General features: G+C 41.3%; 1 protein-coding gene across 1 annotated transcript in view; it reads left to right on the forward strand.

Annotated features, from left to right (window-relative positions):
* The window catches only part of ERCC4 (ERCC excision repair 4, endonuclease catalytic subunit), a 37,210-nt gene extending 31,458 nt beyond the window's left edge, over nt 1-5,752 (forward strand). Inside the window, exon 11 of the mRNA XM_036826562.1 lies at nt 262-5,752. Within this exon, the coding sequence (XP_036682457.1) occupies nt 262-995 (734 nt within the window). The 3' untranslated portion in view covers nt 996-5,752. The remainder of the gene's footprint in view (nt 1-261) is intronic.
* The last annotated feature ends 21,710 nt before the right edge of the window (nt 5,753-27,462 follow it).

A 27,462-nucleotide genomic window follows, 5' to 3' on the forward strand; every position in this document is an offset into this window, starting at 1 on the left:
TGGCAAATGCTGGTATTTGTGAATTCTAAGTAAGGAAGTACCAAGAGACCCCAATTTCCTACTAGCTCTATTTAGTTTAAGGGAAATTGCCTTAAACTCTAAATAAACCTTTCTATAATATGGAAAAGTGTGGAATAACATGTCATACTGTGTAACCAGGCATCGGAGATTAACAGCAGAAACATAGATTTTTAACTTTGTGCTCTTCCATCTTTGAGAGTTATTCCTCAGTGACATTAAAGTGCTTCTTTTTCTTCATAGGCGGCCAGGAACAGAATGGTACCCAGCAAAGTATCGTTGTGGACATGCGCGAGTTTCGAAGCGAACTCCCATCTCTGATCCACCGTCGGGGCATTGACATTGAGCCAGTGACCTTAGAGGTCGGAGACTACGTGCTGACTCCAGAAATGTGCGTGGAGCGCAAGAGCATCAGTGATTTGATTGGCTCTTTGAACAACGGCCGCCTCTACAGCCAGTGCGTCTCCATGTCCCGCTACTACAAGCGGCCGGTGCTTCTGATCGAGTTCGACCCCACTAAGCCCTTCTCTCTCGTGTCCCGAGGCGCCTTCCATCAGGAGATCTCCGGCGGCGACATCAGCTCCAAGCTCACGCTCCTCACGCTGCACTTCCCCAGGCTCCGCGTCCTCTGGTGCCCCTCCCCGCACGCCACCGCGGAGCTGTTTGAGGCGCTGAAGCAGAACAAGCCACAGCCGGACGCGGCGATGGCCATGGCCGTGACAGCCGATTCCGAGACCCTCCCCGAGGCAGAGAAGTATAATCCCGGTCCCCAGGACTTCTTGTTAAAAATGCCAGGGGTAAATGCCAAAAACTGTCGCTCCCTGATGAACAACATTAAGAACATCGCCGAATTAGCAAGCCTGTCCCTCGACAAGCTGGTGCTCCTGCTGGGGAACGTGGCAAATGCCAGGCAGCTCTATGACTTCATTCACACCTCCTACGCAGAGGTCATCTCCAAAAGGAAAATGGAAAAATGAACGGTGGTGCCTGTTTTCTTATTCCGTGACTGTGCTTCTCAGCTGCTCCTTGCCTGCCCTCACAGGTCTTTATTAATTATTAGCCCAGTAGCTCATTCTCTGCCAGTCTTTGAATGATTAGGCTGTTTCCTGGGTCAGGGGGCCAGAGGCCAAGGCTGGGCTCTGAACTTTGCGTTCAGGAATCATTTTTACTTCCCACGCCTGCTCTCCTCCTTCCCTGCACCATCCATGCCAGGTCTAGTACGTTCCATCTTTACATGAGGTGTTGTCAGGATCAGGGAAAGTGTCTGCAGGTGTTTATAGAAGGCCATTTCTGAAACATGCAAAAACTTAGGTTTCCTCCACAGACTGAAAACGCACCATCGTGCTCTTACACTCTGTCTACAGAGGGGCTCCCAGGACACTGAGAAGGGAACATCTCTGCCATTCCCGACCTGTTCTCCCCTCCAGGTTTTCCTCAGCTGCGTGCTTCTCCCACCTGTCTGCCTCTGGGATACATTCGTGGGGACTTCCGACTGCTAATTGAAGAAAGGCAGCCACCCTAAGCCCGGCCGACCGGTCTTCTGATCACCTGGAGATGTGTAGCACGTACTATAGCTGGATTGTTCAAAACATAAAATGAATTACCTATTTACAAAATTGGATGACGTGGGTGAAGGAGCCCTGAAAATGCTCAGTTTTTATAGCTATTTATCCTCCTAAGTCCCAGCAGAGTCTCTTAGACTTCCTCCTTCCCAGCCTCTCCTCCCCTGTCCTGGGACCCCCAGCTCGGGTCCTCTCCCGGGTCTCCGCCCCCCACGTCCCTGTGCCAGAGCAGCCTCCTGCGCCTCTGTGTGGGGACTGCCACGCAAGCAAAGGAGGGACCCACAGCATTTAAGATTTGATTTTCCTTCCTTGAGTCAGAAGGGTTGTAAGGAGATGGAAGGTCAATGCATAGAATATATAAAAATCCTAAAGAAATATTTATATATTTTAAAATCCATAAAGAAAACAGTCTCATTCCAAACCTCCTTCTGGTCCTTACTGAAGTATACGTACAGGACATTCACAGCATCTTTGTGCAGTTTTTAAACTTTTATATTGAAACATTATGAACTTAGGTATGATTCACATGTTTAGTGATGAGTAGTAAGTTTTCTACCTCAAGAGCTGCTGTAGACATCAGTTCCGCTGGCCACATCACATAGGGTCACGTTTTGTCGGCCGTGTTTTTATTTGTTACACTGTTGGAACTCGGAGTTGACAGTGGACCATGTAACGCAAAGTGGTCTTCAACTTTAACAGAAGTCTTTCAACTGTCATCTCCAAACCGAACCTTTCATCTTGATTTCTTGGTATGTCGACATATGTTGAAGTGTATGGATTTTGAACTCTATACAAGGATACCACAAGAATGAATTAAGGGGTATCCAGGAACCATATTTCTTATCATCTAACTCTGTAGAGTGATTTGGAGAGGAGAGAAGAAGACAAGAAACAAAAATTAGTTTAAGGCAGAATAAAGATTTGGGCTACTAATTTTGTCCCAGGGTTAAAAATATACCCTTGAGAATAGGAAAACAAAAATGTCAGGCACATATGTTAACTTTCACTTTTGTATGCATTTCTTTATTTAAGCATTCAGTCATAGTTGAAAGTACATTAAAATAGATACCACCTCAAATAGTAATGGTTATTATAATTTTGCTTCACTCTATCCTAGCACTTCTGCTTGAGAAATGTAATTTCTGTTTTTTTCTCCTGGTATAATTCCACCTGCCTTTTATTGTTCTTTCATTACTTAAAAGGAAAATCCAAACAGAGCACATTCTTTGATAAGGGTTTCACTCCAAGTTAAGTTTTCAAAAATAAGCTCTCAAAGCTACCATTTTAAATAGTCCTTGTTATCTGCTACAACATAGAAAACAGTCTTAGTTGTATTTAGAGAGCCAGTGTCTTCTGGCTCCCAAATTCTGTTATTTGCTGTTGTACCTACTAGACATCTTAAGACAGTGCACCAGCTCATGTGTGTTTGAATTATGAACGATAGTGTCTAATGAACTCTAAAATGGTCATTATAGTTGAAAGGCTCTCACTGCCACTTCCTCTCCCAACTAAATAAATATATTTTAGTGTCTCCAGTTGTGGAAAGCCTTCAATACAACCATCATGTATTTACTTTTGCCAGATTCTTTTACAATTTTTACAATCTAAGAATCTTTGGCAAAGAACTAGAAATGCATGCAGTTGCAAAAAACTATATCACTTTATTTTCTAGCATCATTTTATTAACTTTGCCTTTTTCTTTCAAAATCACGAACATCCAGTTTACTTATGAACTCATGCTGAGCTTTTTAAAAACCTTTTTTAAAAACTTGGGACCAACATTATTCTAGTTTACAAGTTTTTTGCATAAAACTTTGAGCATATGAAATATTGTGAGAAGTCGTTTTCAGTTTTGTTTAACGCACAGTGTCTCTCTTGATACTTTCTTAAAGTTATATAAGACGAAATCATTTTTAATAGTGGCCATAAATAATATCCTTTTGGCAGTAAGTTACTGTTTCTTTAATCTGAGGCTTAGTATGTCTATATGTCTACGTATGTTTGGGCACATCCAGAATGCAGTTTCCCAGCTCATGAGGGACTGAAAATAATTGTCTCATTTATCAACCCACTGAGACACAGAGGGTTAAGTCTAGATTCAGTTGTGTTGAGATAACAGAATATAGAGTTAATAAATGGCCTCCAGCAGGAAAACCTACACTGAAGCAAATCTGGAGAAGTGGGTGAGGAGAGAAAGACAGGAATTATTAGTCTTTGCTTTAGTTTTTCAAGCATAATTTGATTTTCTTTTGGCTCAGAAAACTTCTTTAGGGAAATTCCCTTTTCTTTTGCGTTCAGTTTAACCTACAAATGTCCCCTTAAGAACCAACATTTTAGGAAAATTCTTTTCTCAGGCTTGGGCATATTAAAATTTACCCAGACTTTGACATGAGTTGTCACTTTTCTACATTATTTTGCTTTCTATTTTGGTTTATAGCTATTTCCTGTCTGATTCTGGACTTCAGTGCTTAAGTTACCATCTTTATCCATGGGTATTTGGTGGCCTACACCACTGTTGTTTTTTTGATGTAAGGGTATATAAGCCAAAATTTGTATGGGAAGGAGACCTAACCATTTACATCAATTTGTAACAGAGTTGTTTGTGTGTGTTTTAATAACGTGTATTTATTCGGTATTCTCCTCAGCATTCTGTGGGCAAAATAAAAATAACCATGTATAGTGAAAGGGAATATATTCCCAGTGCATTATAGTTACCAGTGTGTTGGTAAATATAATTTAAAATTCAGAGAATATTTAATTGGTTTTTTTAATGCAGAGTAAACGATGAAAGCTGAAAGGTGCTTTGAACCACTGCTTTGGCATTTGACTTGCTTGGTAAACCCAGTTTCTAAGGCATCAGAGTATTTTTCTTTTGGTTATTTTCCTTTACTGTTTTTCATTTTGTAGCATGTGTCCTTAAGGAGGGGGGAAAACCATTCTCCTTCTGAAAATACTCATTTGTTGACAATGTAATGAATATGGGGTAAGTATAATGCCTGGGACACCTTAACTCAACGAAGATTAATTTCCTGCCACCCCTGACTCATACATCAAACGTTCCTTTTAAAGTTAAAAGAAGTAAATTACTCTTTTAACACATTGCGAATTTATTGTAGCCTCTTAAACAAGTTAATCGTTAGTTTACTAATTGACTCATTTCGATGAATTAGGTATTTTGCTTCTGCTTTGAAATGTAGAACCAAAACCCTCTTTAACATAAGGTGTCAGACAGTTTATTTCTCAAAATGTTTTAATGTCCGAATACTCTGGTAGAATGATGAACCCTTACTCAGTAGTAATATAACTCACATTTATTAGCATTTGTGCTTTATCTCATTTAATCCTCATGGTAAAGCCATAAAGGTACTATTACTTAAAATCCTCTCTTACAATGATGAAACTGAGGCACAGAGAGGTTAAGTAATTTTTCCAAGGTCACCCAGTAGTAAATGGTGGAACCATGATTGGAACTCAAGCAGTTTGACTCCACAGCCCATGATGAAAAACTGGGGGCAAAGGAGGGCCAGTGGAGAGTGGGAGACTGCTTTGTGTCCCCTTTCATAAATCTAATGACACATACAGAAAAAGCAGATTGGTTTGTTTCCATGCCTGTCAGAGAAGCGTCAAGAGCAGGTAATGCAGAACTTGGAAAGAGGTCCAAGAGAGTACTGAGTGCCCGTTCTCTGTAGACCTGGATGTTGCCTAGTGGCCTCTGCTGCCCAGGGATTATCTGATTTTCTAGGGCTGGGAACCTTTTGCTGACTGATAAGGAAGGCTGTTTTGCAAGCTTATAAGAATAGGGGTTAATCTGCAGAAAACTGATAGCATTACAAATGATGCTTGTACAGTAACACCACAAAGAACATTGCCTAGTGGGACATTAACCAGTTTTGCATTTGTTAGCAAATTTATTCAGCATTCCTTTGACCAACTACAAATCTCCAGGTCCTTGAATTTTCTCTTGAATCAGTCTTGACATCTTACTGGTTTCCTCATTAATTGAACTGAAAAAAATCTTTGACTTCTGTAATTTTTCTATTTGTATGAGAGTCATGTTTTTAACCTTTTGAAAATTGTGCTTTGCAAATGGTGTTGCCAACATGAGCTCCCATGTAATGATGAATCCATATTTCCAGCCTCATTCATCCTAAAATGAAACCTTGTAAACTAGAAGGTGGATTTTATTACATATATATATATATATATATATATATATATATATATATATATATATATATATATATATATATATATACACATATATATATTTAAGAACTGTACTTTGGAACTAAGACATTAATATTAAAAACTATAAATTGATTAAATATTTAAGAACTATAGACACATTTTAAGATGCTGGTTCAGTGGCCCTGTCTTTCTCATTCTGTTTACAAAAGCTCAATGGAATCTTTAATCTGAATTCCTTTTCTGTGTTGTATTATCAGTGTTAAAGAGACTTGATTCATGAATGAGAAAAAAGAGAAGTTTCAGATATTCCCAAGGATCCATTTGCATGAAGCAGGTATTTCTACACGGAAAGAACAGTGCTCCCTGAGGGCCTGGGAGACAGGTAAACAAAATCAACTTGTGATTTCAAACAAGGGAATTTCCTGGGGTTCATGAAAATAGTAAATAAACTGGGTCTGATGAAATGGTGACACGGTATATTTGAGATGATATTTGGGGACACTTTTCCTGTAATGATAAGCTCCAGAATTTTGGTGTCAATGAGAGAATGCCTTTCACTGAGTAAGAGATCTGCTTCCCTGTGCAACTTTGTTTCTGGGAAAAGTGACACCCGGCAGAAGCTTAGGGAAGAAGAAAGCTCAGTAGACCAAGGGAAGCGTGACCAGGCAGGTTTGTTTTTGGCATAAGGCGTTTATTGCATAAGGCGTTTATTGCATAAGGCAGAGGGCTCTCTCTGGGTTCAGTGCTGTAACAATCCGTGCCATCAAGGACATTCAGTCGTGCAGTAAAGAGAAGTCAAACAAAGAACATGAGCAAGTAGAATAATAAAAATGCCACAAGAGAGGGTGCTCCAGGGGCCAGAGGAAGATGTCATATCCAATGGTAGGGAGCAGGGATGGCCTCAGAGAGAAGATAGAATTCAAGATGAGTCTTAAAGAACAGCTATAATTTCATCAGACGGAGATGCAGACAGCGCACTTAAGTCCCAGTCCAGAGCACTAGCAAAGAAGCAGATGGGAAATAGAATGGTGTTTAAAGAAAGAGTCGTGAACAGCAGAGTTGGAACACGACACGGGGGCCATACCGTAGGAGCCTCTCAAGTGCTAGGCTCAAGGAGTTTGTGCTCATTTCAGTAGAAAAACGAATGCTTGAGTAAGGGAAGGACGTGACCAAGAAGTCTGTTTTAAGATTTTGGTCCGGCAGTAGTGAGTTTGAAATGGAAAGGAACTAACATCAGTTGAGCACTTAAAGTGCACCAGGTATTTTACGTATGTTACCCCATTAAATCCTCACACCCCGAAGTATATGGATTATACCTGCTTTACAGGTGAGAAGACTAAGACTCAGGGATTAAGAAATTCAAGTCACAGTGGAAGTAAATGGCAGAGATGGGACTCCAACTCAAAGCCTGCTTTCCTTCTACCATACCTTGCTGCCTCAAAGGAAGGGCTGGAGGTGAGAGCACCATTTCAGAAGCTGCTGTAACAACCTCAGCAACAGGTGCCGATGGCCAGAACTCAGATGATAGCTTTGGAAATGGAAAGAAGGACATAAATGGAAGAAGCATCAAAGGACAGTCTCTGGAACATAGCAAAGAAAATATCTGCCTAGCAAGAGTCTAAATAACACTTAGCCTTTAAGCCTCAGGAAATGATGAAGCCATTAACAGAAACAAAGAGTCTGGAGAAGGATCCTATTGTGTTGGGGAGATTAAGCTCAGTTTTGACCAAGTTGGTTTTGAGATAACCGATAGTCAGGTGGACAGTCTCAGCTGAAGATGTAGTAGACATCTGCTTAGAAATGAGAATTGAAGACATCAGATAAATGGTTAAAGCAAGTATGAAACAGACAGGACTTTAGAAAATGCCTAAATTTAGGAAGTGAGACAATAGAGGAGACAGACTATAAAAAGAAGATTCTGAATCATGCAGCAACCAGAATCAAAAGCAGGAGAGAATTTCAAGGGAGTGACCCACAGGGTCAGGAGTGGAGCAGTACGAACACTGGTGGCCTCAGTTTGCAGCAAGGCAGAGAGCTCTGGGCATCCTGGAACACACACCAGACTGAGGGGCCAAAGGAAGCCCTGGACGGTGCGGATGAAGAGAAGAATGGGCAAGCCCCACGGCCAAGGTGATTTTGTAGGTGATCAGAAGGAAGGAACAGAACCAAGTGAGAGAAGGAAGATGCTAGAGAGAGAACAGATAATTAATGGAACCAGAACTCGGTGCTGGCGGTCCAGGGGGTGGAGGGAAGAAAGAGTGGTTTTGCTTTTCTTCTTTTCACACCTACATAAAACCTGTTTTCATTCTGATTTGGCTCTTCTTAAAAACCAGCATTTAGAGTACCATCTACTCCCAACTTGGAACGGAACTGGCAAGACACAATAAGTAACAATGAGCCCTTTCCCGAAGTCTGTTTTAAGGACAAATGCTGCTGTTTGGCGGTGAAGTCTGCTTGTGTTTAAGCTGGAGGGGGGGATGGCCCAGAACCCCTCTGTTTGTAACCTGGCTGGATAGTTTTATTATTATTTAAAGCGTCCCTTTCAGTGATTTAGGAAGCCAAAATACGTGCTGGCTCATGCCGTCTGGAAACTGATATTCTGTTCAGCAGCTCTCACTAGCCAATCCTGTGACTTGGTAAGGATTTTTATTTTGGTCGTCCTGCGCCTACTGTAACTGGGGCAGCTGAGTTGCTATGGTGATTTGTTCTCCAAACAGAGCACTTTTCCGCAATACCTTGAAACGGCAGATCAATCTACTTTACGTTGACTTGATCATGACATTAATTCTAGTTGAAACATCCCCACTGCTCCCATCAGGACTGTGTGCAGGAATTTTAAATCGGGGCCAAGAAGGCACTGGCTAAAGGAATCACAACTTGGGCTTTTTAAACCCCGGCCTTCACTACTCCTGCCACTGAGACTTGTTGGCTCACAGCCTAAAGCTCTACCAGGGGAGGCGGGTTGCAGCTGGGGGAGGGGTCATCACTGAAGCAATTATGTGGTTAATCGCTCCAGTGTGGGCACCGGCTGCAAGCGGTGACTCACGCCCCACTCTGTCACTAATAATCGGTGAACAGGATGCACAGAAAACTCAGCTGCTTTTTCCCCAAGTCTCTTGCAAATCTGCAAGTCGCTAAGATCTGGCCTTGAAGTGTGGGGAGAAAGGCAGACCTCCACTCCACGACGTGGCCGTCTCTGTCTCCACCGGTAGGGGTCCCCATTGAGTCACCGGACACTTTAAGGAGGACGGCACTTTGAAAGGGGTGTATCTCTGCCTCTGATTCTTGTCCGTGACATGGGAGAGAACCGTGACATGGGAGAGAGAAAAAAAGGAGCTGCCTGATTTCCAGCATGACTCATAAACAAACGGAGGACAGACTGACTGCCTCTTATCAGAGCCTGAGTATGCGCCCCCGGACTGAGGGTGAGTCATACTGGAAGTCCCAAGTCTTTTGTTGGTCAGAGGGATTGTTTTCCCTGAGGAAGTGGTGGATTTGGGGAGGTGGAGGGGCGGGGGGGGGGGGGCTGCTGTGTTTTGCTATTAATTTCTTCAATACTATCAGTGACCCCATGCTAAGCCCTGGGCTCCTAGGTGAGATCTGATTCCCTCAAAACCAAAAAAGCTTCCAAATTGAAGATAAAAACTGGCCATATCCACAAGGAAACTCATTTGGAGTTGATGGAAATGTCTGGAATACTGCAGTGATGGTGTCACAACATATACATATACCAGTTATCATTCAAAGTATACACTTTAATTATGTGAGGTTTATTGTATGTAAATTACACCGCAAAGATTTTTTTAAGAAATAAACACAGTTAACAGTTTGGTGGAAAAAAAAAAAAAGACCTGGCCAACCCATTTTTATGGTGATTTATTCTTAAGCTCTCGGTATACGCCCTCACTACCCCATCCATACGCATCTGTTGCTTTGTATTTGGATGCAAACACAGAGGAAGTGTACACGCAGGAAAGGATGATGATGTCATACCACCTAACACTGGTGTGCTGATCCCACACGCCCAGAGTAGTGCTGGTAGGTGAGTTATTTATTTTTACTGACCCAAGACAGCAGGGATAGGTAAAGCATAGACTGGCAACAAATTTGGAGAGGGGGGTAGATGCTCGGTAGCAAAAGCAAAAAGAAGGACCTGCCATGCACCTGCCTCCACCTGCTCCCCGGCAGCCTCGAGACTGGAGACGTCTGTTTATGCCCTGGGTGCCTTCCCATTTCAGCAAATACAAGTCAGAGCAAGCCAACAGCATAACTGCGCCCAGGAGTTTCGCCGATGGGCGGTGCCGACAGATCCCACACATGTGAAATGACTTAACACTTGGACGCCGGCAAACCCGAAAGCAAGTTAATTTAGGGGGAAAGGAACACATATGTGCTTACATGGCAAAAAAAAAAAAAAAAAAAAAACCAAGTGGTTTGGCAGGTGGGGCTAATCAAGAAAGAGCCACAGTGAAGGGAGGGGCGGCCCAGATGTTTTTAGATGTGATCGACCTCAATTGGGAAAATATGAATATGAGTTTATGCAGGGGCTGGCTCACGATCTTCTTCTGAAAAGTATGTGATATTTTTCTGCTTTCAGATGACATGCCCGTGGTGGACAGGAAAAGTGACTTTTCCTTCCTCCTCCTAGAGAGATTCTCTCGATAATACCTGCTTCTGGCTGATAACCTTGTGGGTAAGGTTTTAATTATTTCTTTCATTGTTCCATATGTCGGCTGCTGTCTTTTGGTGAACAAATTCAAGGGACACGACAAAGTGATTTGGAAAATTTGTCATCTTTACAAGAAGGTCATTAATATAGGAGGGCTTTGTTTTAATCTCATCTCTCTGTTACTAAGTCTGTGGCAGGGGGAGGTGCTTGTGTGTATGTGTGTGTGTATTTTCTGACTCCCTGGATTCTACATATACTTTGAAGGTATGTCCTTGCCACAGAGGCTGATCTCACATATACTAGCTGTGTCCTTAATTTCCAAAGACAGTCCCAAATTTCATCTATTTACCTGACATACCCCCATAAATGCATTCATTCTTTTTAGACTGTTTTTTGCTATACAGGCACACCTTGGAGATGCTGCAGGTTTGGTTCCAGGCCACCTCAAGAAAGCAAATATCACAATAAAGCAAGTCACACAAATTTTGGCGGCTCCCAGTGCATATAAAAGTAATGTTTACACTGTAATGTCATCTATTAAGTGTGCAATAGCATTATGTCTAAAACACAATGTACATACTTTAGTTAAAGAATACTTTATTGCTAAAATATGCTTACCATCATCAGAGCCTTCTGTGAGTCATGGCAGTAACATCAAAGATCACAGATCACCACAACAAATATAATAATGAAACATCTCGAAATATTGCCAGAATTACCAAAATGTGACACAGAGGCATGATGTGAGCAAATGCTGTTGGAAAAATGCCAATAGACATGATTGATACCGGTTTGTAAAAAACGCAGTAACTGCAAAGCACAGTAAAACGAGGTGTGCCTGTGTAAACACGATCTGTAGAAAGGATGACTCACTCAGCAAGTGTTTACTCTCGAAATCCAGGGTCTTCAAAATCATTATTTGGAAAACAATGCCAGTTAACTCAACAAACACTCATGAAGCACCTACTGTGTGCCAGACGGTAAGCAGAACACAGCCCAGGGGCTGGAGTTACAGGTTGTTGTTTTTTCCAGATCTTAAAAGAATCTGAAAAGCAGAGCCAGCTTTTGAATTTGTAATAATGGAATTACAGTAAATATTACTTGGATTAAACACACACACACTCATTGCCTGGAAATGTCCAAACCTTCCAAGCACTGTGATATGCATTACAGAGTTCTGGGATGCCATGAGCATAGGTTACAGAGGCTGTAAAAGTAGACTTCGTGGCAAACTGCCCAGCAAGGCCTTCTTTCACATTTAATGCCTTGTAGGAATAAGATAGCATGAGACGAGTCTTTCCAGCCGATGAGAGAGCTGAGTTGTCTTGAAAAGTCAAGGAACCAATGTCCTCAGCTGCTGAAGGTCTTTGGGCTATTCCCTGGTTTCGCTGAATGGTGTCAGAGGGTGGTTTTGAAATGGAAGAGAATTTTTATAAAATGAAAGACAAGCCCCAGGTAGGTCTGTATAACTTACTCCTTAGAGCAGTTTAGGAGATACCTTTGCATGTGGTTTGTAGTAGGTGCTTCAAACCTTCCATCTATGCCTTCAAACTGAATCTTCAATCTGTCGTCCAGATTCAAGCTTCCTATGTTTCCTCTGGTTAATAATTGTGTTTTCTTTATCATATTCTAATTTTCGTTTAACGTAAGTCTTTTATTTCTTATTGGACTCCGGTACACAGAAGTGCATAACTAATTAATAATCCTTGGTTCATGAAACACGTCGCCATTGAGCCATGTATGACCTGCTTTATTTAGTTTGTTATTTTTAATAATGAGAAAGTACTCATGAAGCTACCACCCCGCCCCCCCCAAAAAAAGCTAGAACCTTGACAATAAGATTATAACTTACATCTAACCACACAGATCTACCCCCAGCCTATTTCCCTGCTTCTCCCAAGCCAAAGCGAACCCTCATCCTGATTTATGTGTTCAGTATGCCCTTGCTTTCTTTTTTATCTAGCCTCACAGTTTTATATATATAATATGTATTCAGAGAAGTGTATGTGTCTATATGTGTGTATATATGTTGTTCTTAATTTTATAGAAAAGACGTTGTGTTATATGTAATTTTTTAGGACTTACACTGTTAAGATTCATCTACTGTTGCATGTTGCTGTCTTTCGCTTGTTTTGGCTCCTCTATAATATTTTATCATATAAGCGTCCCACAGTTTATCCAGCAACCCTCTCATTACTGGTCATTTGGGTCATTCACAGATTCTTGATATTGTAAACGGTACTTTTATGAACATTCTTGTACGTGGTCTTACACATATGCAAACATTTCTCTTGGGCACGTACCTAGAAGTGAAATTGTTGAGTTGGATCGTGCACATGTGCTTGATTTCAGAGTACAAAGCCAAACTGTTTCCCAAAATGGTTGCCCCAGTTTACACCCCCATCAGCAATGTGTATGAGAATTGATGGGTCCACACCCTCTCCGACACTTGATGTTTTCAGGCTTTTTCATTTTTGCCGACTGATTGTGTGTGAAACAGTACCTCACTGTGGCTCTGATTCGCATTTTTACCTTTGATGGTGAGCATCCCTTTGAATATGATTGGCCAAACATACCTCCTTTCTTCTGAAAAGTGTCTGCGCGTGTTTTCTCCCCATCTTTCTACAATTGCTGGTGCTTTTCTTATAAAAGCGGTCCTTACTATGTTCTCAATACTAATCCTTTGTTTGCTGTACTTCTTTTCACTTTCTTTAAGGTACCTTTGGATGGATAAAAGTTCTTAAGATAATAAAATAGATCAATCTTTTCTTTTGTAGCTAATGCATTTCTTTAATCTTTATTGGAGTATAATTGCTTTACATAGTTGTGTTAGTTGCTGCTGTATAACAAAGTGAATCAGCTATACGTATAAATATATCCCCACATCCCCTCCCTCTTGCGTCTCCCTCCCGCCCTCCTTATCCCACCCCTCTAGGGGGACACAAAGCACGGAGCTGATCTCCCTGTGCTATGCGGCTGCTTCCCACTAGCTATCTGTTTTACATTTGGTAGTGTATATATGTCCATGCCACTCTGTCACTTCGTCCCAGCTTACCCTTCCCCCCCTCCCCGTGTCCCCAAGTCCATTCTCTACATCTGCGTCTTTATTCCTGTCCTGCCCCTAGGTTCTTCAGAACATTTTTTTCTTTTTTTAGATCCCATATATATGTGTTACATACGTTATTTGTTTTTCTCTTTCTGACTTACTTCACTCTGTATGACAGACTCTAGGTCCATCCACCTCACTACAAATAACTCAATTTCGTTTCTTTTTATGGCAAGTAATATTCCATTGTATATATGTGCCACATCTTCTTTATCCATTCATTTGTCAATAGATACTTAGGTTGCTTCCATGTCCTGGCTACTGTAAATAGTGCTGCAATGAACATTGTGGTACATGACTCTTTTTGAGCTAATGCATTTTTTAATTTTCTTTTTTTTCCAATTTTTATTGGCGTAGAGTTGATTTACAATGTTGTGTTAGTTTCTGCTGTACAGCAAAGTGAATCAGTTATACATATACATATATCCACTCTTTTTTTAGATTCTTTTGCCATATAGGTCATTACAGAGTATTGAGTAGAGTTCCTGTGCTATATAGTAGGCCCTTATTATCTATTTTATATATAGTATTGTGTATATGTCAATCCCAATCTCCCAACTTACCCATCTCCCCCTTCCCCACTGGTAACCATAAGATGTAACTAATGCTTTTAATTTAAGAAATCTTTTTTTAACTTGTCTAATCAATCTTTTCCTATTGCAATATCTAAAAGATATTTATCTGTATTTTATACAAAAAATGAAAAGTCTCTCCTGGCAGAAGAAACTAGGAAAGCAGAGGTGGGAAAAAGGAAGCAATAGAACCCCAGGCACTGGTGCACAGCAACCTAGGGAGGGATGGGGGTGGGATATGGGGGGTGGCAAGACCAGGCCCTGGTAGGATTTATAGCCCTGGTAGGGTTTGTTTTATTTTTTAATGACATTTTGTAGTTTATTTTTATTTTATTTATTTATTTTTGGCTGTGTTGGATCTTCGTTGCTGCGCATGGGCTTTCTCTAGTTGCAAGGAGCAGGGGCTACTCTTCGCTGTGGTGGGCGGGCTTCTCAGTGCGGTGGCTTCTCTTGTTGTGGATCACAGGCTCTAGGCGTGCGGGCTTCAGTAGTTGTGGCACACGGGCTCACTAGTTGTGGCGCATGGGCTTAGTTGCTCTGCAGCATGTGGGATCCTCCCAGACCAGGGGTCGAACCTGTGTCCCCTGCATTGGCAGGCGGATTCTTAACCAGCACGCCACCAGGGAAGCCCAGCCCTGGTAGGCTTTTATAATATTTACCAGTTGTATTGTGTTCATCCCCTCTCCCCCAATTATAAACAACACATAATCTCATCATATTTGGGCTGTAGAAAATAACAACCATAATCCCATCACTTGGGGTTTTTTCTATACATATTCATATGTTAATCTCCTGATATATACATATCTCTTTCTCCTGAAAGGCTGTAACCCTTTATGTCACTGCCAGTACCCTGACCCTAGCCATGGACACTTTCTAGATGTGACCATCCTTGACCCAGGAGTAGCCTCCACCAGAGTTGACAATTACTTAAAAAAAAAAAAAAAAAGAACTTCTACTAAAGAAACTAAGAATCTTGTGCAATTATTAGAAAATAAGAGTAGGCAAAATACTACATCTAATTTTACTAGCCAGAGATATCGTTTCTGGCATTTTGACATGTATCCTAGCTGTTTTCTGTTTTGGAATCTTCCCATAGATGCTATTGTATATAGTTTTTCAACGTGATAAATGTTCTTCCACAGCATTATTTGAGCGGTACAGAGTATATCCTTGTGTGGGTGGAAATTAAAATATTTATCAAACGTGCATCAGCGCCACCAACCAATCCAAGTTGTTCTCCCACACTCGTATCAGCCCCAGACTTTATCAGACCAGTTCTGTACTGTCGACCCTTACGTTTCCAATGGTTCCCTATTAGAAGAAATGGTGACATGCGTCTCATTTACACTAAGCCTTTGTGCACATCCATGATAATGTTCTCAGAATAAATTCTGATACGTGGGAATTCCTAATCAAAGAGTAAGAACGTGTTTTCACTTTTTGATATATCCAGTGGACTTGCTCTCCAAAAAGGTTTTATCAATTTATATTCACATCAGCAGGATGTGAGAACCCATTCTCCTACAAACTCACTAAGAATAGCAGCATTGTGACTTCTATCAAAGCACTCTTAAGTTCAATGTCATTTCACTATTTTAACTTGTATTTCTTCAATTATTATTGAGATTAATTTTTTCATCTGTTTCTTGGCCATTTGTTTCTCTCTCTCCAACCCCCACCCTCCTCCCCAGCCCTTTGTGTGTGTGTGTGTGTGTGTGTGTGAATTGTCTATTGGTGTCATCTCCCCTTTTATCGACCCTATATTCTTTCTCTTATGTCTTTGTAAGAACTACATCTGTTGAGGGTTTTAACCAGTTTCATAAACATTGCAAACATTTTTCTAAATTTGTCTTTTATCTTTTTTTCTACGCTTTTGCATTTCAGATTTTTTAAATCTGATATGTTTTGGTATTTTAAAAATTCCCTTTTCATTTGAGGATATGTACAATTCACCTGAATTTTAGGGGGGTATTCTTATTTCATTTTTTACATTTAAATCTCTGTTCCATCAAAAACTGATGTCAGTTTATGATGGGAAGTCTGGAGCTAACTTTTTCAAAATGGCTAGCTAGTTGCCTGACATCATTTCTTGAAAAATGTTTTCATTTTTAAAAATTTCATTAAAGTATAGATGATTTACAATGTTGTGTTAATTTCTGCTGTACAGCAAAGTGATTCAGTTATATATATATATATATATTCTTTTTCATATTCTTTTCCATTATGGTTTATCACAGGATATTGAATATAGTTCCCCTGTGCTATACAATAGGACCTTGTTGTTTATCCTTTCTATATGTACTAGTTTGCATCTGCTAATCCCAAACTCCTAATCCTCCCCTCCCCCACTCCTCCTCCCCTTGGTAACCACGGGTCTGTTCTCTATGTCTGTGAGTCCATTGCTGTTTCGTAGATATGTTCATTTGTGTCATATTTTAGATTCCACATATAAGTGATATCATATGGTATTTGTCTTTCTCTTTCTGACTTACTTCGCTTAGTGTGATAATTTCTAGGTCCATCCATGTTGCTGCAAATGGCATTATTTCATTCCTTTTTATGGAGTAATATTCCATTGTGTGTGTGTGTGTGTGTGTATATCTATATATGCCACATCTTCTTTATCCATTCATCTGCTGATGGACATTTAGGTTGCTTCCATGTCTTGGCGATTGTAAATAGTGCTGCTATGAACATTAGGGTACATATATCTTTTCAAATTAGAGTTTTTTCCAATATATGCCTAGGAGTGGGATTACTGGATCATATGGTAACTCTATGAAAAATGTTTTCTTTACCTGCTGATTTGAAGTAGGACTTGTACTATATTTATGTGCACATTTGGATCTGTTTTTGTGCTTTCAAGTCTCATCCTGTTATGTTGATTGTTCCTATAGTCATATCTTATAAGTTTAATTATCATTTTATAATAAATTTTAATTATTTGTTGGACAGATGCTTCCCTATTATTATGCTCTTCGACATTTTTATTGGCTAGCTGGCTATCCTCAAGCATTTATTCTTCCAGACAAACATTTAAGACTCTCTTGGTCAAGTTTCCCCAAAAAAGTTATGTTTAGATTTTTATTGGAATTGTATTAAATTTATGTTATTTTGGTAATAATGGACATCCTTACAACAATATTAGGAAAATAGTGTGTTTTAATTTACTTGTGTTGAAGTTATTTTCCTGTTCTTCAGCAGTATCTTGCAGTTTAAGTCACACAAATCCTGCACATTTCTTGCCAAGTTAATTCAAAGTTATTTGTTGTTATTGCACATGGTGACTAAACTCTCTTCCCTCCCCCAACCCCGAGTCATTCTGCTATATTAATTTTTATGGATTTTGTAACTGGCCATCTTACAGAACTCTTATTCATTTTAAGGGTTTTTCATTGATTCTTTTGGATGTTGCAGGTAGCTCATTCCCCCCCAAATGATAATTTTGTCTCCCTTTCCACATTTATACCTCTTTTTCTAGTTCTTGGCTTCAGTGTGGGTTCAGGAATTCAATGCCTATGGGGCCCAGGCAAGTAACATAAATGAGAGAACTGGATCCAGTGAGGCCTTTGGCAAACGGGAGAGCACAAGCCTTACCTAAAGGGAGAAGTTCTTACTCAGCCCCAGCCATTTTGTGCCGTTTGAGAAACAGGCCTGTGTTGACAGGTGGTCAGATTTTTTTAAAAGATATACCAAAAATCAGGTGTTTTTTAAAATGTGAAATCTATAAGTCTTTTAAGTGTAGAAAATGAATTCAAATGTTTTAAACAACAGGCAAGTCAAATACAGAATATCTGATGGTCAGGTTCAACCCAGGCTCAGAGTATGCCCCACTTTGGCTGGAACTTCCAGAATATAAGAATGTATTGAGTTGGAATATGAGGCAAGAATGCCTCATCCTGGTTTAGTAAAAATACCTCCACTATTTGACCAGTTAGCTATTTTGTAGACTCCTGATTTATTCTTTTTCACGTGAAGCCTCCGTCTCTCTCCAATCTAACAGGAGTATTATATGAAGAGAGAATTTTGAATTCTATTAGCTGATATGGCTTTCTTCTTTGATGGATGAATGTGATGAATCCATACATTTTCTAATATTGAACCATCCTTGCCTTTGTGATTTGTGGAACTAAGCTATAATTAGTCACATTATGTTATTCTGTTATTATACAGTTGTATTCCATTTTCTGTCTTATTGAAGAGTTACAAAACTAGGAGGGAAAAGGTCTATTTTGTTTTGTTTTTGCAGCGGAACTCACCTATTGCCTCCATCGCACGACCACCACTATCCGCACCTTGTTTTCTTGGGTAAATAGTGTGACACTTAGAGGGAAGGGAGAGGTAGTAAAACTTCACCATGGCCACCCGGACATTCTGGAGGATTGATGGATGATTATTCAGCTTTTGTTTTGCTGAGGGAGAAATGTTCCAGCTCGATTCTTCTCAGTACAGAAATCTTGTTTTTTTAGAGGCTCTCTGAGGAAGAGGGGGAAAGAACTCTGGGGGGAAGGGACTGAGATGTCTAACAGTGTCTGCTGTGGTTTGTAATTTGGTTCCTTTCTCTGATGTCTCATAAAGCTATTAATAAAGTATCCATTGTCTTCAGTGTACTGTAGAATTGGGTCTTTTTTTGCAATGTGACAAACTATTAAGCAAAACCACCCTTAGACCCAGGCAAGGGCAGTTCCTGCCTTTGCTTTACAGGGCCCTGCTCTGTCCCTCTTTTGGCCACACTCTTCCCCAAAAGGTAAGGAGACCACAGGGTGAAGGTCCTACAAGTGGGTGCAGGCCTGTTTGGGTTGGGAATTCTGGATTACTGAATGCCTGGGCCCTGTGCTCCCTGCCTTCTACCTAAATGGCCCGAGCCTGCACCCAGGGCCTGTGCAGGCCTCTTTCCTACGTCCGTTCTTCCAGTGGAGGACAGCACAGCAGGTGTTTGCACTCCCAGGCCTGGAAGAATGACCAAGGACAACTGATTTTTTTTTTTTTTGCATTTGTTTTTTTAATTTTTAAATATTTATTTATTTATTTATTTTTGGCTGCGTTGCTGTGCGCGGGCTTTCTCTAGTTGTGGCGAGCGGAGGCTACTCTTTGTTGCAGTGCGCAGGCTTCTCATTGCAGTGGCTTCTATTGTTGCAGAGCACAGGCTCTAGGCACATGGGCTTCAGTAGTTGTGGCTCGCGGGCTCTAGAGCGCAGGCTCTGTAGTTGTGGCATACAGGCTTAGCTGCTTCATGGCATGTGGGATCTTCCTGGACCAGGGCTCGAACCCATGTCCCCTGCATTGGCAGGATTCTCAACCACTGTGCCACCAGGGAATCCCCAGGGACAGCTGATTGTGTGGAGGGTGGACAAAGCTTGGACAAGTGGGCTGAAATGTCCACAGTATTCCCATAGGCCCGTTATGATGTAGGACGGAGCTGGGGACCATGAGGAAAGGGTGTTCAACTGTCCTTATGCCACTCAATAATATCTTGGAATGCCAAGGAGACTGGGAGAATTCTCAGTTGAAACTTGGCTTCCCAAGTGGTTATAAAAGTATATCCATCAAAGTAGAAGTGCAACAATTTTTAAGCACAGTTAGCTTACTTATATCTCTTAATCACTCTGGCCATATGGTATACGGGCCTCCCTTCAAACTCTTGCTCCAGGTCCCATAATTGCTTGGGGAAAAAGTATTGCTGAGTGTAAGTCCTCCAGGTGATCATGAGACCACCAGGGTAGACCCACAAGAGGAAGCAATGTAGGGACTTCTGTATTCATTTGTTTCCCAGATAGTAAATTCAGCCCATATATTCTCTTCCCTTTCAAAATGACTCAAATGACCAAAGAAATAGAAAAATACCTGCATCCCTATCTGTCTTAGTCTCTGAGAGCTGCCATAACAAAGCACCACAAATTGGGTGGCTTAAAACAACAGAACTTTATTCTCTCCCAGTTCCAGAAGTTGGAAATCCAGGGGTCATTGGGGCCATGCTCCCTCCAGAGGCTCCAGGGGAGAATCTTCCCAGCTCCTGGTGGCTGCTGGCATTTGCATTCGTTGACTTGTATGTAGCTACATCCTTCCAGTCTCTGCCTTCATCCTCACATGCCCTTCTCCTTCCGAGTGTATCTCTGTGTGTCCTCTCCTCTTCTTAGAAGGACAGCAGTCACCGGATTTAGGGTGCACCCTAATCCAGTATGATATCATCTTAATAATTACATCTACAAAGACCCTATTTCCAGTTAATGTCACGTTCTGAGGTTCCAGGCGGATATGGATTTTGGGGTGACACTAGTCAACCCAGTATACTATCCCTAAATAAGTTTGGTCTAAAGCTCTTGTTTTCTGTCTCTGTCTCTTTTTCTCTCTTCTCAGGATTTGGTTACCAAAGCTGGGTTAGTTTGTAAAATCATCTGGGACACTTTTAAACATTTTTTATGCTCTGGAACCAACTCAGTCATATAGAAATTCTCTCTTCCCTTAAGGTTTGACAGAATTTGCCCACTCCCCCACCCCCACCCAAATCATCTGAGTTCACATTTCAGCAAAGTTGCAGAAAGCTCTTTATCAGCTTCTTCTGTGATTTTTTTTGTCTTGAATTTTTCTACCTCTTCTTGAGTGGATTATATTGTCTTATTTTGGTTAATATTTTATTAGTATAAATTTGAACAGAGCGTGCTTTTAACTGTAATCTTCTTTCATGTCTTTGTTTCTCATCCCTTTCATATTTCTAGGGCTATTTACTTGCATTTTTTCTTTTCTTCTCATGTAACCTTGCCAGAGGATTGTCTGTTTTATTGGTCTTTTAAAAGAGTGAGTTTTTTTATTTATCTTACCAATCCTATCGTTTTTGTTTTCTAATTTGCTTATGTCTGCTTTTATCATTCCTTATTTCCTTCTACCGTCCTTAGATTTATTAGTTTTTATCTCAATTGTTTAGTTAATTGCTCTTTTTATTTTCATTTTTATTGAATAACAAAACCACTTAAGCCTTATCTTTTCTCCAGTGAGTAGCCAGAGAGATGGATGCACTGTAAGAATGTCGTAGCTAGGACTGAGGGCCTGGAAATAGAAGAGATCAAAACCACATTTCTCTGTTGGGGACCTGGCTATGGGTCCAAAATGCCAGTTGTTCAGATGCTGCTGCTATACACATTATCTCTTTTCTACTGTTGCTTCCTGCCGAATGCTAACCAAAGGGCCATGGTGGTCTCTAGTTGCTAGAGACTAAATGCTTATATCCCCTTAAGTCATAGTTGGGGGCTTCCCTGGAGGCACAGTGGTTAAGAGTCTACCTGCCAATGCAGGGGACATGGGTTCGATCCCTGGCCCGGGAAGATCCCACATGCCACGGAGCAACTAAGCCTGTGCGCCACAGCTACTGAGCCTGCACTCTAGAGCCTGCGAGCCACAACTACTGAGCCCGTGGGCCACAACTACTGAAGCCCACGTGCCTAGAGCCCGTGCTCTGCAACGAGAGAGGCCACTGCAATGAGAAACCTGTGCACTGCAACGAAGTGTAGCCCCTGCTCGCCACAACTACAGAAAGCTAGCGCACAGCAACGAAGACCAATGCAGCCAAAAATAAATAAATTAAATAAATAAGTTTAAAAAAAAGTCATAGTTTGAAACCTAACCCCAACTGTGAGGGTATTAGAAGGCAGGGCCTTGGGGAGGTGATTAGTCATGAGGGTGGAGCCCTCATGAATGGGATTAGTGCCCTTATAAAAGAGGCCCCAGAGAGCTCCCTCACCCTTTCCACCATGTGAGGTTACAGTGAGAAGATGACAATCTATGAACTAGAAAGTGGGTCCTCACAGACACAAAATCTGCCAGCACTTTGATCTTGGACTTCCTAGCCTCCAGAATTGTGAGCAATACATTTTTGTTACTTATCAGCCACCCGGTCTGTGATATTCTGTTATAGCAGCCTGAACAGACTAGTGAAGGGCTGGATTCCATCTTTCCATCAGTGATACTGTAATTGTGACCCTTCAAACTTTAACCCACTAGGATTCAAGGCCTCTGTGAATCAGTTTTGTCTTATCTGGGGAACCCTAAGGCCTAAGTCGTAATTGTTTGGAGTTTCATCAGCTGGTCTGCAAATGCTACAGCTGTGCTTGACAGACAGCTGCGTGTACCAGGCAGGTTTCCTGCCCTTCTCCCACTCCAGCTTTTTTTTTTTTTTTTTGGTTGTATCAGGTCTTAGTTGTGGCAGGCATGCTCCTTAGTTTTGGCTCACCAGCTCCTTTAGTCGTGGCTTGCTGGCTCTTTAGTTGTGGCATGTGAACTCTTAGTTGCAGCATGCATGTGGGATCTAGTTCCCTGACCAGGGGTTGAACCTGGGCCCCCTGCATTGGGAGCGCAGAGTCTTAACCACTGCACCACCAGGGAATTGTTGACAATACAGGTTTGAGGATAGGGTGCAATGGGGAGTGAAACACTTTTCAGCCAGACCAGGTTAAGTCTGCTTGTAGCATCTTGAAAAGGCTCAGTTTCAAGGCATCCTGGAATGTCAGCAGAGGACAGCAATGGTCTGGGGCTAGGATACCTGACCCTGACCCCTGGTATCCAGGTGGAACTTGGTGCAGGACAGTGTAAGTATCCACTGGCCTGTTACAAGTGGTGGTCAGCATAGAGGACATACAAAATTGGGGGATATAAGAATGGGGGTCTCTGACAAGCCCCAATCGCCAGACCTCCCTTCTTCACTAAGTGCAAATCTTTACTCCTAATTAATTCATTGTAGAGGCTCAGTCCTAGCATTTCATCCCTAAAATGATGAATAATAACAAACATTTCCTGAGCTTTCCCCATGTGCCAGATATTGTGCTCAGTTTTTTCTTAATGGCTCTAGTGGGATAGAATTTACATACCATAAGATTGACCCATTGTAAGCGTACAATTCAATGATTTTCAGAAAATACATAGAGCTGTGCAGTCATTATCACCATCCAGTTTTAGACTATCCCATCCCTTCCCAACACTCCCTCAAACCTGTGTACAGTTAATTCCCACTCCCACTCTCAGCCCCAGGCAACCGCTGAACTTTCTGCCTCTCTACAAATTTCTCTTTTCTGTACATTTTATAGAAATTGAATCATGCAATATGTAGTCTTTGGCTTTTGGCTTCTTTCACTTAGTGCAATGTTTTTGACGTTTGTCTGTGTGGTAGCATATATCAGTACAGATCTTCCTTGACTTTACAGTGGGGTTACATCCCAATAAACCCATCATAACTTGAAAATCTCATAAGTGGAAAGTTCATTTAATACACCTAACCTGCCAACCATCATGCCTGGCCTAGCTTAAACATGCTCAGAACACATATTCACCAACAGCTGGGCAAAATAATCTAACACCAAGCCTATTTTATAGTAAAGTGTTGAATATCTCATGTAATTTAGCGAATACTGTACTGAAAGTGAAAAACAGAATGGTTGTCTGGGTCCAGAACAGTTGTAAGTGTATTTGTTGTTCACCCCCACGATCGCATGGTTGACCAGGAGTTGTGGTCGCTGCCACTGCCCAGCATCATGAAAGAGAATCATGTTGCATATCACTAGCCCAGGAAAAGGTCAAAATTCAAAATTCGAAGTATGGTTTCTACAGAATACATATCAGTTTTGCACCACTGTAAAATCAAAAAATCACAAGTCAAACATCATGTCGGGGACCATCTGTATTTTGTTCCTTTTTTATTGCTGAGTAGTATTCCATCGTATGGATATACCACATTTGTGTATAACGAACATTTGGATTGTTCCAACTTCTTAGTTATTGTGGTATAAAATAATGCTGCTGTGAACATTCAAATACAAGTCTTTGTGTGGAGATATATGTTCATTTCTTTGGGGAAGATACTTAAGAGTTCAGTTGCTGAGTTGTACAGTAAGCTTATGATTAAATTTTTAAGAAACTGGCAAACTGTTTTCCAAAGTGGCTGCACCATTTTACATTCCTACCAACAAATGAGGATTCTAGTTTCTCCACATCATTGCTAACACTTGCTATTGTCTCTCTTTTAGTTTATAGCCATTCTTGTGGGTGTACAAAGGTATCTTAGTGAAACTTCATTTTTTTAATATCTAATCCACCCACCAACCCTGTAATAGTCAGTATAGGCTAGGTTATTCTGTGGTAAGAAACAATCTTTAAACTTCATTGGCTTAAGACAAGAAAGATATATTTCTCCCTCCTGCTACATATCCAGTGGTGATTAGAACTGGGAGGAGGGGCAGTGCTCATCAAAGACCCTCAGGGTGGGGGCTACTGGAAACACCTGAAGTTAAAAATCAAACTGTACATCAATTCTTAAAGCTTCCTCCAGTAGTGAGAAATCACTTTCATTCTTATTTTGCTGGCCAGCAAATTACACAGTCATGATTAACTTCAAAGGGGATGAAAAATATAATAATAACTTTATCATGTACCTAGAGGGGAAGGGGAGTTGGAATATTTGTGAATAGACTAATGACTTTCATAAATACCAAGAAGAAGATATTGCATCACCATTTTACAGGTTAGGAAACCAAAGTTCAGAACCTAAGTGCTTTGATGGAGGGTGCATAGCTAATGAATTGAACCAAGGCAATCTGACTCCCAAGGCTGTGTTCTCAACTACTGCGCTAAAGTTGTCATCTAGATAGTGTCGATAAATAGTTTTTAGAGACATCCCCACTGTGGGAGTAGGTGAAAAACTTTGGCACTTGTTTTGCTTGATCCCATAGTGGGATAGATCACAGGTCTAGAGAGATCCAGATCGTGGTCACCAAGTTCTACTGGATGTTGGCTTCTGCCTTAGACTACGTTCCATGTACTCATGTCCTGAATAGTAGAGAAGACCCTCAGTCCTGTCACCACCTTCATAACTACAAATCATATCCCTCTGCCCACCCCCCAAGCACGCCCCATGTTTTTGCTCTCAAAAAATTCAAGATCTGACAACCTTGTGTGACTGGGTCTGATCAAATAAACTTTTTAATTGGAAACCAACAAAAACAGTGTGAGAGGGTCGATTTTAGTGAATAGGGCATAGCAGCAGGAAACTCCCTGCAGGTAACTCCCAGCCATGAGGGGAGGGTGGCTGTGAGGTTCCAGGGACCCTGGCTAGAAGTGCAGCTCCAGTGTCAGGCCTGGTTTGAAATCTGGCTCTGTTAGCTGCCTATGCATCCTTGTGTGAGGTGCTCCTCCAAGCATCAGTGCCCTCCTGTGTAAGTGGGGCTAACACACAGGAGGACCCATTGCCTGGGGTTGCTAGGATTTAATCAGAAAGCATATAAAAAGCACTCATCCTGGTGCCTCGAACTTAGTGAGTCTCAGTGATCATGCTAATAATACCAATATCATCATAATCATCATCAAAGCACTTGGTAGATGGAAATAGGAAACTCTCCAGATTTGGTGCTCAGGGATTTGCTGGTGTTTGAACCATATTATTTTTAGAAAAAAATTGTAATTGAACTATAGTTGATTTACAATACTGTGTTAGTTTCAGGTGTACAGCAAAGTGATTCAGATATATATATATATATATTCTTTTTCAGATTCTTTTCCATTATAGCTTATTACAAGATATTGAATATAGTTCCCTGTGCTATACAGTAGGTCCTTGTTGTTTACTGAGTTATAGTCTTCTTTTAAAATTTATTTATTTTATTTATTTTATTTTTGGCTGCATTGGGGCTTTGTTGCTGTGCCTGGGCTTTTCTCTAGTTGCAGCGAGCAGGGGCTACTCTTTGTTGTGGTGCGCGGGCTTCTCATTGAGGTGGCTTCTCTTGTTGCGGAGCATGGGCTGTAGGCGCAAGGGCTCAGTAGTTGTGGCTCACGGGCTTAGTTGCTCCATGTCATGTGGGATCTTCCCAGACCAGGACTCGAACCCGTGTCCCCTGCATTGGCAGGCGGATTCTTAACCACTGTGCCACCAGGGAAGCCCCTATTGAATCATATTCTTGATTGAAGTCGTCCTTGGATGACCTTACCTACCTCTGATCATGCCCTGCTCTGTCAACACGGGTCCAGGGCCATTTATGATAAGTTGAGGAAGGGGAAGGGAATTCAAAAAGAAGATGATGAATAACAGAATAGGATAAGAATAGGCCAGTTAGGAACAGAAGAGAGAGTAATTTCCTTGAGGGTGGAAATAATTTAATAATGTGGTTAAGAACATGGTTCTTCCTTTTTCACTGGCTCTGGGACCCTGAGTAGGTCACTTAACCTGCCTGGCCTTCTGTCTAGGAGAACTTAGGGGATGAGATCACGAAGCCAACTTTAGTTTTGCCTCCTCTTATCTCTCTGCAGTTTCAGTGGGTTAAGTCCTTATCTTGGCACTGGATGGAAACTTCAGGGGGGAACCACGACTTTCCTTTCACTCGTAGTTTTTTTTTAAGTCCTATGATTTCTAAGTCACAAATTGGTCTCATTTCCAAAATTAGAATGTCCCATCCAATTATGAATAATACCTCGCACTATATTTAAAGATAAACCTGTTTTTCCTCTTCCTCCATCCACCCATCATAATGGGCTACTGACCTTCAGGGAAGAGGGAAATAGACACTCACCATCTTCCCCCAACAAACACACACAAGGGGGTAGAAGAGAGAAAATTCAGGACAAATAAGCGTTGGGGAGGAAGGTAAAGGCAGACCTCAGAGAGATTGTGGGTTCGGTTCCAGACCACGGCAGTAAAGCCGATATTGCATTAAAGAGAGTCACATGAATTGTTTTGGTTTCCCAGTGCATATAAAAGTTATGTGTACACTATACTGTAGTCGATTAAGTGTGCAATAGCACTATGTCTAAAAAAATGTGCATACATAATTTACATACACACATAATTTTAAAATACTTTATTGCTAAAAAATGCTAACCATCATCCGAGCCTTCAGCAAGTCATAATCTTTTTGCTGGTGGAGGGTTTAAACTATTGCGAGAATTACCAAGGTGTGACACCGAGACACGAAGTGAGCAAATGTTGGAAAAATGGTGCTGATAGACTTGCTCGACATAGGGTTGCCATAAACCTTCAATTTGTAAAAAATGCAATTATCTGCAAAGTATAATAAAACGAGGTATGCCTGTACTTACTTGACTATTAGAATCAAAAGAAGATGTTGCATCCTCTGGGTATGCTTAGGTACCACACAGCGTCATGGCCGAGGGTCATGTTCATGGGTATTAGAGAGTCCCCAGCATGGCTTAATGCAACTCATACCACCAGCCCCTTCACACCCCCAAGAATCTGGTGATTCATCTCCAGCCTCTTCTGATGAGGACTCATTGCCCTTCTCAGCCACCCTGTGAGACAAAATCTAAGATGATCCATCAGTCAGCTCGCTCCTGTGAGGTCCATTGACAGTCTTT

Source organism: Balaenoptera musculus, chromosome 15 (genome assembly GCF_009873245.2).
Source record: "Balaenoptera musculus isolate JJ_BM4_2016_0621 chromosome 15, mBalMus1.pri.v3, whole genome shotgun sequence".
NCBI lineage: Eukaryota > Metazoa > Chordata > Mammalia > Artiodactyla > Balaenopteridae > Balaenoptera > Balaenoptera musculus.